We start from the raw sequence: 14,861 nt of genomic DNA on the forward strand, positions 1-14,861 counted from the left end.
TTCTAAATATTTGTAGCTAAGAGAATAGAATAACTTAATTTTCATTATTTTTAAAAAGGATATCGGGTATACTTTATTCCATGACAAATAAATAGCTTTAAAAAAGCATAAGCATAACAATTTCATGATAAAGTCTACGTGTTAAATTATTAATAGTAAGTAAAAAAGATACGCTTTAGTAAATTTAGATAAGGATTAATAACAATTTGCCACCTAAGCATTTTATTGTGAAATTACTGTGCTGGCAACACTATTTATAATTTTATTGCTTTATTCGTTTAGATAGAACACTTTGTGTAAGGATAATTTTTCTTATTTTTTAGTGTTTGGTAGCATTAGAAACAATGAGTCAAAAGAAAACAATTTTTGGTCAATAAAAAAAGTATGATTTATTTTTATAAAAAATTTTCCACTAAATTTTTTTGGAAAACAACTCTATGTCATCTTACAGTAAACTAAATAAGAAAAGTTAGGAAATTATTTATCAACTCATTTAATTGTTACCAAACATAAAAAAATAAAATAATTTTATAAAAAATATTTTTTGAAAAAATGACTTATTTTCTAGAAAACATTACTACCGAATCAAACTGGCATTAGATTAAGTCACTGGAATCTGCACATTACTAATAATATAGGAGAATCAGAACCTCTTATTTAATAGCTAAAGTTAAAGATTCTAACAAGTTTACAGTTAAAGTTTTCCAAAATACCCTATTGAGAATCTCAGCCGGTAATGTTTACTTAACGATCTACTTTCCTATATTCTGGCCAAAAATAAATCATTAAATTAGTATCTAAGAAAAACACATTAGTGATTAGTCTCTAATTGCATTAGATATTACGTCTGTAATATTTTTACAATATTTTCACAATAAATTATAGGTAGTTAATTGTTATTGGTTCAAATTTAAACCTAACACTAAGATTACTTTTTTATCCCAACAATAACAACCGGTAACAACCTGCTACTTAGGGCTTGTTATGAAAATCCGGTAGACATATCATTTCTATTTCTATTTCTATTTCTATTTATATATATATATTTTTTAATAAAAAGTTAGAAAACATAAATATCTAAGTTGGTACCTTTATCTTGTGATTCTTGTGCATTTCATTTCTGAATTTTTCTGCCTCTGGGAATATTCAATTTGTAGCCTTAAAGATAAAAACCCCAAATCCCAAATTCAATAATTTGAGCTTTTTTTGTTGTTGAATTATCAAAAAAACCAAACCAAGCACTGTTGTTGAATTATCAAAAAAAAAAACCAGACCCTGTTGTTAATGTAGGTGTTGATGCTGACGTCAATGGTTGCATGTGACGTGTGCTTTTGTCTCACTGTTTCTCACCTTCTCTATAAATTTAAAGATTGATTGAAATTTGGACCATTATATTGCATTAGCCAATCCCTGAAATTTCTTTGTCTTTATAGTCATAATTTGCTTTCATGAATCAGTCAATTCGTATACCAAAGTATTAGTAGTTTAATATTTTATTGCACAAACGTACAATACATGACGTGTGCTTTTGTCTCACTGTTTCTCACCTTCTCTATAAATTTATAGCCAAGCATCTCATCCTAGAGCCAATAATTCTTGGTTTTAATTTTAAAGATTCAATTTTTATTAATTTCTGCTTTTTGGGTTTTCAAGTTTGTGGTTTCTATTTCAGAAATCTCTGTGTCTTGTTTGGATTTGGGGGGTTTTGCTTATCTTTGAAGAGACAAGACCTTCTGGGTTTGTGGAATTGGGTTTGAATCTTCTTCATCATCAATTGTGTGCATTAAACAATTTAGCCAAATTCCAAGCTTAATTTCAAAACCCCAGAAATAATTTCAATACTTCCCTTCTGGGGTTTTGAAATTTCTTCTGGGTTTCTTAGTATCAGCCCTCTTGTTGTTAGTTTGGAACCATTTGCAAAAGATCTGCCTCTTTTGTGTTGAAGTTCTTCCATTTTTACAGGTTAGTATTTGTTGAAAGTTTACAAATTTACTTGAATTTGATTTCAAACTCACAACAATTATACAGTTTAGATGCTAATCATATTTGGTGTTAAATTTTTATTGAAGATAATTGAAGAAGATGACGATTGGAAATATTGCACCTAAGAAGGAGAGGAAGTCAAGAAAGAGCAAATCAATTGTTGATGAAAAAGCACCCTTGTTGCCTAAGAGGCAAGATGATGATGGTGCTGAGTTTGATGAGTTCAATGGTGCTTCCTTTACTGGGGCAGTGTTCAACTTATCTACCACAATTGTTGGTGCTGGGATCATGGCGCTGCCGGCAACAATGAAAGTGTTGGGGCTTGGTCTTGGGATTGTCATGATCATCTTCATGGCCTTCTTGACTGAGGCTTCAATTGAGTTGATCCTCAGGTTTAGCCGGGCTGGAAAGTCATCTTCTTATGGAGGTCTTATGGGGGATGCCTTTGGAAAATATGGAAAGATTATGCTGCAGATATGTGTTATGATTAACAACATTGGTGTACTCATTGTGTACATGATTATTATTGGTATGACTTATATTTCATTCCTACAAATCTCTGTTTCAGTTTCATTTGTGTTATTGGTACCTTATCTAGGGAAGGTTTTTGTAGATTTATTTGCTTGCCTGTACTTTTTGGGGAAAGCTATAAATATGTTTGATTAATTTTGCAAATTTTTATCCTTATATTACTTGAAGGTGATGTGCTTTCTGGAACATCTTCAAGTGGAGTTCACCATGCTGGTGTCCTTGAAGGCTGGTTTGGAGACCAATGGTGGAATGGGCGTGCCGTTGTACTTTCTGTCACAACTCTTTGTATATTTGCTCCGTTGGCATGCTTTAAGCGAATTGGTTAGTGTTATCCCTTACTCATAAACCATTTTTTAATCAGCTGCTATCTGAACTACTCCATCTAACTTATAATTTTTTACCTCAAGTACAACACTAAATCAGATCTATCAATCTCTGATGTTTTATTGAAACTATTATACTAGCTCTTTATTTTTTCATAAGTGATATAATTGATTGGTATGTGCATGTTGTACTAGTAGTTTCTACTACATAGCAATTAACTAGCCATAGAGATTTGCAGCCTGACAACCCTATTTTCTTTGGATTTGATCAATGATACTTGCCCCTGCAAGAATATAAAACATATAAGTTGGTATATTGCTCTTCTCAAATTGGAAAAGTATTGTGACATCTGGGTGATTTGAATATGGTGTAACAGCAATTCACCATATCTCAAAGGCCTTCTCTTGCTTTAATTTTTCATACCTTGGCTTGTGCATTGGTTTCTTAAATGCTTATATCCCTCTTAACAACCTTTGTGTAGCTTGGCCACAGGGCTTTATTTCATATTCTTTGGCCTTGTTATGTTTGTTGTGCATTGCTGTGGAGATCTTATATGTCTTCTTTCTGTGGTGACAGATTCATTGAAATTTACATCTGCTTTATCCGTCGGCCTGGCAGTTGTGTTTCTTGTTATTACTGTTGGAATTGCAATCATCAAGTTGATAAGTGGAGGTGTTATGATGCCTAGATTGATACCAGATGTTACTGATCTGACATCATTGCTCAATCTCTTCACTGTTGTCCCTGTCCTTGTTACTGCATATATCTGCCACTATAACGGTATGGAAGCTGTTTACTCATTTATGGGAATCTATATATATATATATATATATATTCATTCTGGTGTTTCTGTTGTAATTGGATGAAATAGAAGTAAACATCCCCCTCCCCACTAAAAAATAAAAAAAATAAAAAAAGGATGAAGAAAAACTCACCATCAAGACTACTGATTTAGTCAGCAGTAGTAAAATTTTGAATCAACTTGGTTGAACTGACTGTAGTTTGGATTAGTTGGCATTGCTTCTCTGCAACTTGAATGCAGCCTAATATTAAAATTGTCTTTGATTTTTGAGCTTGTGAATAACATTTTTAACCAATCAGGTTGTTTTGTGTTGACAAGGAAAGATGAAAATCAGTGTTCCCTGTATTTGATCTTTTCCTTTTCCATGATGGGCTTTGCAATTTCATAAAAGGAACCAACTTAAAAAGTGATGTTTGGTATCTGTATTTTAGCTCTGGTTTGTACATTGGATCATCCTATTAACTTTGAGTTAAAGTTTCCAGGGTTGGAATAAGCTCTAGTTGTTTTGATTGAGATGGGAGGTTTCATTTTTTCATGTTCTTTCACCTTTCAATTGTGAAGCATGTAAATAACGGGGATCTAACTCCTGCGCACTTCATTTGCAGTTCACAGCATAGACAATGAACTTGAAGACTCTACTCAGATAAAAGGGGTTGTGCGAACTTCACTTGCTCTGTGCTCATCTGTGTACATAATGACAAGCTTTTTTGGCTTCCTTCTTTTTGGTGATGCAACTTTAGATGATGTGCTTGCCAACTACGACACTGACCTTGGCATTCCTTACAGTTCCTTGCTTAATGATGCCGTCCGTGTTAGCTATGCTGCTCACCTTATGCTTGTGTTTCCCATTGTCTTCTATCCATTGAGGCTCAACTTGGATGGCCTTCTCTTTCCCACATCAAGGCCTCTGGTTCTGGACAATCTTAGGTTTGCATTGGTCTCAATTGGGCTCATCGCTGTTATCTTCTTAGGTGCAAATTTCATACCTAGCATTTGGGATGCTTTCCAATTCACTGGAGCAACTGCTGCAGTCTGCCTTGGGTTCATTTTCCCTGCTGCCATTACTCTTAAGTGAGTTTCCCAACATTTTTACTTTGTGGAAAGGCATTTTATTTCTCTCTTAACTTTTTCAAATGTAAAATTTTATTTTCATTTTCAATATTTGGATATTGGAATTTGCAGAAAGCCAATGAGCACTTGCTCAATTGGCATGTCCCCCCCCCCCCCCCCCCCCATAAGAATGGGGTGGAGGTGGGGCTTTGGGTGCGTATGTGACTACCCGTAAATAATAAATAAAAAATGCAGAAAGATCATGGTATGGTCTAGGCATTCATGGTTGATTAGCTTATGTGAACTTATTCTTTAGGCAAGGAAAATTCAATATTAAGGCCTTTCAATTTGCATTTATGGATATTTCTAGGACTGATTTCCTGTGAAGGAAAATGTGTTAACCTTTTGATAGAAATGATGGACCACTGTGACTCTTTAGCCCTTTTATTTAATTGATATCAAGAATTCTGAATGGTTGCCACTATTTAATGTTAAACATACTCTCTACTCTCTCCACCTGCTGTTTATTGTTCTCTGTGACTTAACATGGGGGGATTATTCAGGATCTGTCATTGGCGTTTTTATTTTTACTTTTAATGAATTTATGGATGGAATTGCTAATAAATCATTAATTTGTTGTAAATTGTTTTCCTTGGTGATTCAGGGATCGACACAACATCGCAACGAAGAAGGACAAGATCTTGGCTGTTTTTATGATAGTCCTTGCAGTCTTCTCAAACTTGGTGGCCATATACAGTGATGCTTATGCCTTGATAAAAAGGAATACATCTCCCCGTGAATGATCTCTCATGTTATGTGATTTGTCATCTGAAGACATGCCCAATCAGGAGGTATGGTCATGCTTCCAGAGAAGGAATGTCATGGCGGGATCCTTTGGAAGCCAGTAAGAAAATCAAGGTTTTCTAAGAGGGCTTGAGTTGAATTATAGTGGTAATAAAAAGACCCTTGCTCAATGTACAAAGGTACTTTGCTAGAAGTGTATTAAGGTGTATATGCATATTGGCGTGCATTGTTGTCTTGCTTTGTGCTGGTTATTAGATTTTTTTGTGAGGGACTGGGATTAAGTCATAGAAATGCTAGTGCATATCCTAGATGGGTCTTGCATAGTTCTTTCTATCAGTTTGTGTGTCATCCCTTCTCCCCGATGAATGTGATGGGAAATTTAAGTTGCAAAAGAACACAAATTGCCTTATATAATAATATTGATGATGCCATAATTCCCAACTCTCAACTGGCTTGCTGGCACATTCAAAGTTTTGATACTTGGTATATATGTAATTATGGATTAATTCTACTTTTAACTACTAATTTCTGTTTTCATATGATACATATTAACTGACATAACTAGGACTGAATGGATTGTATTCATCATTTAATTTTCGTAGATCAGCCAATTCATATATTATTATGAATATCTGTTAAGACTTAAAAGTTCAGTCAGACCAGTTTAAACATGTTTTGCAGCTGCATGGCTGTGGTCCTGTGGATATGTTGTGACCCTATAAATTTGTTTCCAATGCTTAAAAACAACCATGGGATCCACTAGAAGTTTTGTTTGGCTGAATGTTTATAAAAAATACATCTTAAAATCATGTCTTAAAAAAGAAGATATTTTCAGTTTCATTTCTATATTTTCTAATTGATGCAGTGGCAAATTATAAATAGGGCAACCCCCATCAACCATAATAATACCTTGTTGTGAGCCTTTGAACCCATCAATCCATCATCGCAACCCATGATCAAGGTGCGGTTGCGACCCGCTGCTCAAGTCATATGAAGCCTTTATCAGCAACCCTGTTGGCAAGGTGAAGAGAGAATATGAGGGTTTTCCATTTTTAATGGACGGGTTTGACAATTGGGGGTTTTGAATCATGATTTTGTGTTGGGGGGGAAATATTGTGGTTTTGGTTAAAAGAAATATGTTTTTGGATTATTTCTTTTTCACACAAGACTGCCTTTCTCTTCTCAAAAAAAAAGAAAAAAGAAAAAAAAGAAAAAAAAAACTGTCTTTCTATTTTTTTAAAACTGTCTTTAGATAAATCTTCCCATTTATTTTTGCAACAAAAAATCCCCTTCATGCTAAAGAAATCCTTAAATACCATGTAAAACATAAAATTAACCTCAAATAACCAATATATGGAGTAATATTAGTTCCCCGTTGAAGTGGAATATCCGAAAATGATAATCATGGGCCCGTTGTGGTGGCAAACTCTTGTGTTCTATAAATTTTTTTTTTCCCCACACAAGACTTTGTCCTTCTCTCCTCAAAAAAAAAAAAAAAAGGCTCCCCTGTTCTTCTGTTGAGATGTTTTGTGAAGCTTTTGGTTGGTTGGTGTTGAAAGCCCCATAGAACTATCTTCAAGCTTGGAAAAGTCCCACCGAATTTCTCCTAGACTTGGATGATGAACCACGAGCATGAGAACCGATATCATTCAATGAAGTAAATTATGTACATTTGAAGTCCGTTAGAATCGCAGTATCCCATGAATCCAACTAAACTGTTTTAACTTGGTCAAGTGATCTAAACTCACAGTGCATTCAGTTGGAAGAGGGAAAAAAATTGACAGGACTTCCATTGAGAACAGAAAAAGAAATTATTATAATTAACATAAATAGAGGAGATACAAGACAGCAGACTACCGTAAAAGATCATAAATACTGGAACTAGACAACATTTTACAACCCTAACTACAAAAATCACTACTTACGATGGCTATATACATATTCATCACCTAAAACTTTCCCCAATGCTCCACCCAAGATACAAAGCAAGAAACAGGCTTTTGCAGATTATGGGTTCCCGATATTGTTCACAAAAGGCACCAGCCTTTTGTAATCCCTTCTCTTCCCTAGAGCACAGCTGTCAAGCACCCGCCAAAGAATTAGACGTGTATTTTGCAAAGCCACCTCTCTAGGTGACGTTCCAGATTCAGTTGAGCCCCCTTGTGCAGGTGTTGGAACTGTCCCAAACCCTGAACCCATACTAAACTGTAGGGGTCCACTGCGAGCCTTGAACAAGGTCTGAGGAGCAAGCAACTTCTCATCAGGGCCACCAAGCCCATTCTCAAATGACCCGGGTTCGTGTGGATGAGAACCTGTCAGCGAACTACAACTTTGCAAAAGGGCTTCCAACACACTCAGTGCCTCCCAACACAAAGTGCTCTCTACCAACTGGGACACAATTGCATACATGTGTGGACTTTGTGCAGCATCCATGGGGGTGTGTTGGAGCAAGGCTTTAAGCATGAGCAATATCACTCGCTGATACTCAACTGGCCCTTTCTCCAGTAGCCGTAACAAGTGCCCAAAAGCCAAAGCTGAGTGCTTTGGAAACCACTCGTTGCATAACAATGGTGAAACACATGCAAGAAGGTTATCAATGCTTTTGATCTCAGCACGGGAGTAGGCTGCAAATACAGTAGCTAATTCATCCAATGATTTTGCTCGACACCAAATGGAGATGTTGGCTGCAACAGAGCAGGCCTTCTGGTACTGTTGTTGAAGAGGTGAAGCAGTCCCCACAAGTGGATCCTTGCTAAGCTGCAAGCAGAGCCAGGGAAGCAAGCCTGTGATGTGCATCAAGAGTCTGGTCTCAGCATCCCCAAATATAGAATCACACGAGTGCACTGTGATACGTGAGAGAACCTCAATAGAAACACCATGACTAACAGTTGACATGAGTCCTTTAAGCACAAGAGGTTGCACCCCTTCAAATGTTGGCAGATTCCCACTAGATGGTGGTAGCTCATAGCCACTCCTAGATTCTACCCGCTGGAAGTCACCTATATCAACATTTGTATCAAGCTCATCCCTAGGCATGCTTGAAAGGAGCACATTTTCTGTTGTTCTGTCTCGGAATGATAAACGGTCAATCACACGTGAGAAGAGCTCCAGCACCTGGCAATAGACATGAACAAAATCTGTGTGCATCATAGCTACACACCCCCAAAATAATTGAGGGTAGAGTATCACCTTTTCTGGTTCCATGTTTTCCACCATTACTTGCAACGTTAACAAGATTTCCATGATGAATCCCAAAACTGGAGGAACTGGATTCCCTAGGCACCTATGAAGGCAACGGAGGAGTGATACACATGTATCACTTGTGACACTAGGCCGCAAAGCACGATAAATCTGGTGTGAGCGACAGGCAAGATGTCTTGATGTGCACTCCATAGCCCATTTGAGTGCCTCAGCCCCCCAGGTCTCACGCAGATCTCCTTGGAAGAAGATGGCATCCACCATGCTCTGGACTAATGCAGAGAGAAGTGCTGCACTGGGAAGCTCAGTTCTCACTACCGTGGGATCCTCATTCTCCCACATCATGCTTCCTCGCTTCGACTGGACATACTTGATGAGGCTCACAACCTGTTGCTTGTTCTCTCCATCACTGTTTTCTACCTCATACAGCTCCAAGTGACGGCCTGCTAGCGAGTACAACAGATTAACAAGCAAATGCTGGCAGTGCTCAAGCACAATGTCTTCCGAACTATCCATTGAAACAAACGTGACATGAAAGAGCAGAGGCAAGTGCTCACGGAAATCTTCATCATTCTCATATGCAATTTCTGCAAGTAGAATCAATGCTATATCTGCATGAGTCAATGAATGTTGCTGATGACCCTGCAAGGCCGACTGAAGTTCTTTAGCATTAACGCCATGCATTGTAACCCCAGAATGCAATCCATCTTCACCGGAGTTAGGAGTATCAATGAGGTAGTCTCCACTATCCCTAGAAACATGGCGACTCCGCAAACTTCCAGTTGAACTTCTAACCCCCATCAAAGGCCCTGACATGTTAACTAAAGTGGGAAGAAGCTGGCCTGAGCGGGCTTGATTTACTGGAACAATGCTCAACTCAGGAGGCATTGGACTTAACGGGCCTGAGACGCTTCGTCCTGTAACACCTGCTGTTCGCCAACTCAGGCTTCCGCTAGCATTCCTAAGTGGACCATCAAGGGAACCCCTGACAAGTAATGGTGACATGTGTGGCTGGCTGTCCACAGCTGTTGCAATTTGGGCCACCGAAGGCCCCTGGGAGAATTCCAACACAAAATTTCCATTCGCATCACCTTTGTTTGTACTTAGCCCGACTGGCTCCACATTATCTTCCAGCATACGCTGAGCCAATTGGTATACCAGGTGATCAATTGTGCGCTGAGGACATATCCGTGCTAAATATAAACTTACACGCTTTGCCACTGAGAAATATGTAGCAAATGCACCACTTATTTCAGCAGAAGCATTTGAATCACAATCTTCAATCCCTTTTGTGATCAAGAAATCTAAAACAGGACTAATATTCCTAGGTTTGCTAGCAATTGTGCTCCATAATTTCTCAATTTCATCAGGGAATTGGTCTCCATGTCGCCATGTCACATAGTAAAGGCTTTTTAACAATCTTTCACTCCAACCTGAGTCCTTGAGTTTCCAGAAATTAAGGTTCTCAATCCATGGAGCCATACATGTCAAAACCTGATGTTGTGCAATTATGTCAACAGCATCGAGTTGTCTCTGCATGATTTCCTCACAGAGGAGCTGGCTCAACTCAGGGTGATCTTTGGCAAGTTTGCATGAGAGCTTGTATTGGAACTGTTGGTATGAATCAGGCAGGTTGCCAACAACAGCAGCTCGATAGCTTCCTGAACCCTCAATACCATCCTCAGCCCATTCACGAACAGAAAGTGTCTCCAGCATCTGAAGGGCATCATCACGAATTTGTCTAGATGGGTCCACCACCTTGTAGAGGATCAGGCTCAAGAGTCTTTGGATTTCACATTTTGGTATCTCTTGGCGCATGTAGACCTCAGCCAGCACACTGAAGTAACCATCAGCTATAGCAGCATCCGAGTAGTAGCACTGGTAAAAAAGAATATATATATATATATATATATATTTAGTTCCTCGTAAAGTAACTGACAAACATCTCACATACTAATTTATCAAACAGTAATATGCATACTAACTGGAAAGTGCCGCACAACAATCAAAGAGCAACATTATTACCTGATCAATGCAGGCAGGAAACAGGTCCAGATTTGTACGTAGAAGATTTTTTAGAGCCAATTTTGCTAATGAAACACGATGATGACCGCCCCTATGCCTGTCACGACCAGCAGCTCCACGGCCACCTTCACCCGTGTATTTGGAATAAGATGGAGTTCTTGGATCAGCTGGCGAGTAACCAAATGGAGCCCTAGGTGCAGGCTCAATGAACAAACTATTGATCCAGGATATTACCCGCCCACTCATTTTTCTTGCGTTATCATCAAAGCAAGGTCCATATAAAAGTGAAGCCATAGCATTCATCGAGGCCCACTGAATTGCCTCAACCTGTTCACCCAATTCTTTATCAAATGATATTTTGTCTACAGAATCTTTAGACCGAGCATGTTGAGAAGACTTGTAGCGTTCTATATCACGTCGATAATCACTAACACCATCCTGACCCCATGTACAGCCTGTGTCATCACACCATGAGAGAAGACGATCAAATAGTTGTTTTCTAGTTCTAAGATCAAATTTCTCTGATTTTGACTCAACAAATTCAGGGGCCAATGATCTTAGAACAGCAGCCAGTGAATAACGGAGAGGTTGCATTTCTTGAAAGCTCTCGGCAGTTGCTTGTAAGATCTGCCTATTTGCCTCATCAATATACTTCAGATAATGGAGACGGATAACTGGCTTGCGAGCAAGCATGCCAGGCCAGATATTCTCAGAAACAGTCCGATAAATATTTGCAATGTGGATACGGAGTTCTTCACGGCGAGCCTTTTGACTCTGCATCCCAAGGAGTGATATATTTTGTAAGTCATCTTGACTGAAATCCAAAATTTGGAAAAAAGAAGTTTTTTTGTAATTATTAATGCAAAAGAAAGGAACTGTGAGCAAATTTCTTCAAAGAATCAGGTAGAAACAGCTGTTGCCAACTCTTAAACCACACTACCTAGAATTTTTTGACAATGAACTGGAAATGAACTAAAGGAGAATATGCTATTTAACAAATTTTCCATTTTTGGTTAGGAGGGGCGCCCTTCATAAAACAACAAGCATTCATACAGAAAATGTCAGATAAGAGTTATTTTGACAGGACCAATTAATAGGAAAATCTATTTATATTTACCAAAGGAATCTCAATGTCTGATAACAGATCAACTAGTAGAACCATGCAAGTGACTGGCATCATAATACCCTCCACAGCCTTAAGCCTTCTCAAGAAAATAGGTAGCTCCAGAGATTGAGGTATTAGTTCTCGTTTTGTCCTGTTCTCTGAGTGTGCATAAAGATTCTCTATTGTGGTGGTCTCTTTCCTAACTTGGGAGTTTTTTGGATGTCATAATATCTGAGCTATGCCCTTGCACACCAGTATAGTTTGGATTTCTTTTTGTCATTCACTCACTTAACAGTGTCTACCAGTTACCTTAAAGCATTTGCAATTTTCATTCACTCATTAAGTCAAATGACTACAATGTCATTGATTTAATCATAATTTGTCAATTTAAAATTAGAGAGATTTTGTTCTTTACGTTTGGGCTGGGGTCCCCCACCCCCCTCCCCTCCCCCACCCTAGCTTGTTTAGCTTGGTATAGTTTTTTAATGCCACACTTTTTTCTAGCTATAACTGTATGTTTACCCAACTTATTTTTTAACCAAAATAAGCCAAAGAAAATAAGATGGCCCAAACACATTAACCTCTTTTGTATACTTGTATTACTCAAAACTGTTAAGTATTGATGTAGCAAAACAGATTGCCCATTTCGTCCATTAATTTGTTGGTACCACAAATTATTGTAATCTTATGATAACTTACCTTTGCCAGTAAAGAATTACGTAGTTCACTGACTGGCAATTAGGATGAGAATGCTATGCTGGTTATGAATATACAAATGACAATCAGAAAATTTAGGACATTTGACAAATTAAAACAAATTCCCAACCTTCCATTTCGGCTTTGCCTCTGTCTCCATAGAAACCTCATCAATAAAAGACGCAAGCTCACCAAACATAATTTCGCATGCTTCAAGATGTGAATGGCCAAGAGCCATGCTGGCTGCATGCTAAATTGGAATGGACAAAATTAATTTAACCAAGAGGCAAATCTAATAGCATTTGACTTACGTAAATAAGAAAATTGCATAGATTTCTTTTTCCTTTTCAATTAACAAGCACAAGCATCACAAAATTTAAAACATTGTAGGATTAGAGCATTTAGAATCGATTGTACAAAAAAGATATTATTTGGGAGAGACAATTTCAGTCTTAAATCACTCCCGCATTATATATATATATATATATATATATATATATATATATATATATATATATATATATATATATATCCCAATGCTGCTTTCCAGTGAAGAGGGGAATGGCAGAGTGAACTCCACCAATTAGGCAAATACGTCAATTTTGTAATACTTAAGGTAAATCCCGCATTATATATATATATATATATATATATATGTATATATATATATATATATATATATATATATCCCAATGCTGCTTTCCAGTGAAGAGGGGAATGGCAGAGTGAACTCCACCAATTGGGCAAATATGTCAATTTTGTAATACTTAAGGTAAATGGAGAAAAAATATCATATATAAGTTATAACAGTGTGTACATGTATGAGTGAATGTAGAGATTAGGTTAGACAAGGTAGACAAATGGCAACTTGAGCACAACATATGAAGTAGAAAGGGTTGGCAGTCAGCACCCACCACCACCAAACCCACAGGTCTACTGATGCAGCTAGATAATGCTGCAAATATGATGCTTGCTGTAAAAGAACAGATAAGCCCAAAAAGAAAGAAAAGGGAATAATCCCAGTATTAACATGACTTTTCTGTCAAAGGCAGCCTCAGATTTTCATTCCTAATTTAAAGAGAACACAAGCATAAATTAAATTCAATGCTCATAGACATTCTAGACAGTCCATTAACTACTTTCATAAGTTCCTAGATGGGATGTTAAGAGCCTACTGAGATGTTGACCACACTACTTACTCATGTTGGAGTTCCCAAACTATGGAAATCAAGGGCTGATTACTAAACCTAACTCAGATACCCAATTACAGATTTCACGGACTTTTTATTCAGGAAATTTGACCAACTGGCTATATCAGTCTACCCTGATCATCAAGAACTCAACCTTGAGTTCATTGTCTTCTTGTCAGTTGCTAACTTCGGCTCTTGGCTAATCCACCAAACCCATTTCAATCTCTTGCAGCTCTGTGCCAATAAACACAACTCTGGCTGACAAAAGGAAAGAAACATTGAATTGATTTGCTGCTTTAACCGTACAAGACTAAAATTTTTCATCTTGCTTGAACATTATTGTGTGACCATTGATTTCAAATGCATTGTTTAAGAAAACAAAATCTGCAATTCCTCCTTCCCATGTTCTTCAAAATTACTTCACAAAAAAAAAAAAAACCATCATAATTTGAGGAGAACTTTGTTGGATAAATCTCAAAACCATCTACAATTTTAAGCTCCATCATTTCACATATAATGTCTAGTTCTTTACTTCTTAATTCAAAAGATCCATCACCCATAATGAATCGTTATTCCAGTAATCATAAAACATTGGAGGTAAGTTCCAATCAATCTCTAATGCAGGAGATGAAGACAAATTTTAAAATACCTTTTTTTTATTTATAAGAATTTGTATTAAATAAATGCAAAATAGGGGCACAACTATAGTACAAGGGATGTATATAAAAATACGCTAATTAATTATCATCTAAAATTAGAAAATATAAATAAAGAAACTCAATCAAATTAGAAAAGCAGTGACCACTAGTGGGAGCAATCCAATCATACATGGTGCACAAGAAGAGAATTTTCATAGTCCAAAATTCCTCTCTCATTCCCTACAAAATGTCTGAACATTTCTTTCTCTCTAAATGCACCAAATTAGACAAAAAGGGATTGCATTCAAAATATCTAAATTTTATTTCCACCCAAATCTTTCTTTTCAACAAGCCAATAGATCAATCACCTTATTAGGCATAACCAAATCAATCCAAAGTAGACAAAAAACCATGTACCCATAATCACCAAGCAATCTCACAATAAGTAAATGATCAGTAATTTCCAAATGCCAATCCAACTTGTAGACAGTGAATCACCATTAGAATGTAGAACC

At 37.1% G+C, this 14,861-nt stretch overlaps 2 protein-coding genes across 4 annotated transcripts in view; one reads left to right on the forward strand and one right to left on the reverse strand.

Annotated features, from left to right (window-relative positions):
- Positions 1-1,487: 1,487 nt before the first annotated feature.
- Positions 1,488-5,942, forward strand: LOC142613844 (amino acid transporter AVT6A-like). Its single transcript, XM_075786359.1, has 6 exons — positions 1,488-1,962; positions 2,070-2,512; positions 2,683-2,835; positions 3,415-3,618; positions 4,246-4,711; positions 5,355-5,942. The coding sequence occupies exons 2-6, from the start codon at positions 2,083-2,085 to the stop codon at positions 5,491-5,493; spliced, it is 1,392 nt and encodes a 463-aa protein (XP_075642474.1). The 5' UTR covers positions 1,488-1,962; positions 2,070-2,082; the 3' UTR covers positions 5,494-5,942.
- A 1,311-nt stretch (positions 5,943-7,253) lies between these two features.
- Positions 7,254-14,861, reverse strand: part of LOC142613822 (uncharacterized) — a 38,529-nt gene continuing 30,921 nt past the window's right edge. For all 3 annotated transcript variants that reach the window (XM_075786335.1, XM_075786342.1, XM_075786349.1), the window contains 3 exons: positions 12,649-12,768; positions 10,718-11,491; positions 7,254-10,570 (listed from right to left, as the gene is read on the reverse strand). In XM_075786335.1, coding sequence (XP_075642450.1) covers positions 7,502-10,570; positions 10,718-11,491; positions 12,649-12,768 — 3,963 coding nt within the window. In that variant the 3' untranslated portion in view covers positions 7,254-7,501. The remainder of the gene's footprint in view (positions 10,571-10,717; positions 11,492-12,648; positions 12,769-14,861) is intronic.

This window comes from Castanea sativa, chromosome 1, assembly GCF_040712315.1.
Source record: "Castanea sativa cultivar Marrone di Chiusa Pesio chromosome 1, ASM4071231v1".
NCBI classification, from domain to species: domain Eukaryota; kingdom Viridiplantae; phylum Streptophyta; class Magnoliopsida; order Fagales; family Fagaceae; genus Castanea; species Castanea sativa.

Bases quoted from the DNA above. Each gene is read 5' to 3' on its own strand.
- LOC142613844 (XM_075786359.1), top strand. From the start codon at position 2,083: ATGACGATTGGAAATATTGCACCTAAGAAGGAGAGGAAGTCAAGAAAG. The intron at 2,513-2,682 runs GTATGACTTATA...TATTACTTGAAG, and splicing joins TGTGTACATGATTATTATTG to GTGATGTGCTTTCTGGAACA. The intron at 4,712-5,354 runs GTGAGTTTCCCA...TTGGTGATTCAG, and splicing joins CCTGCTGCCATTACTCTTAA to GGATCGACACAACATCGCAA.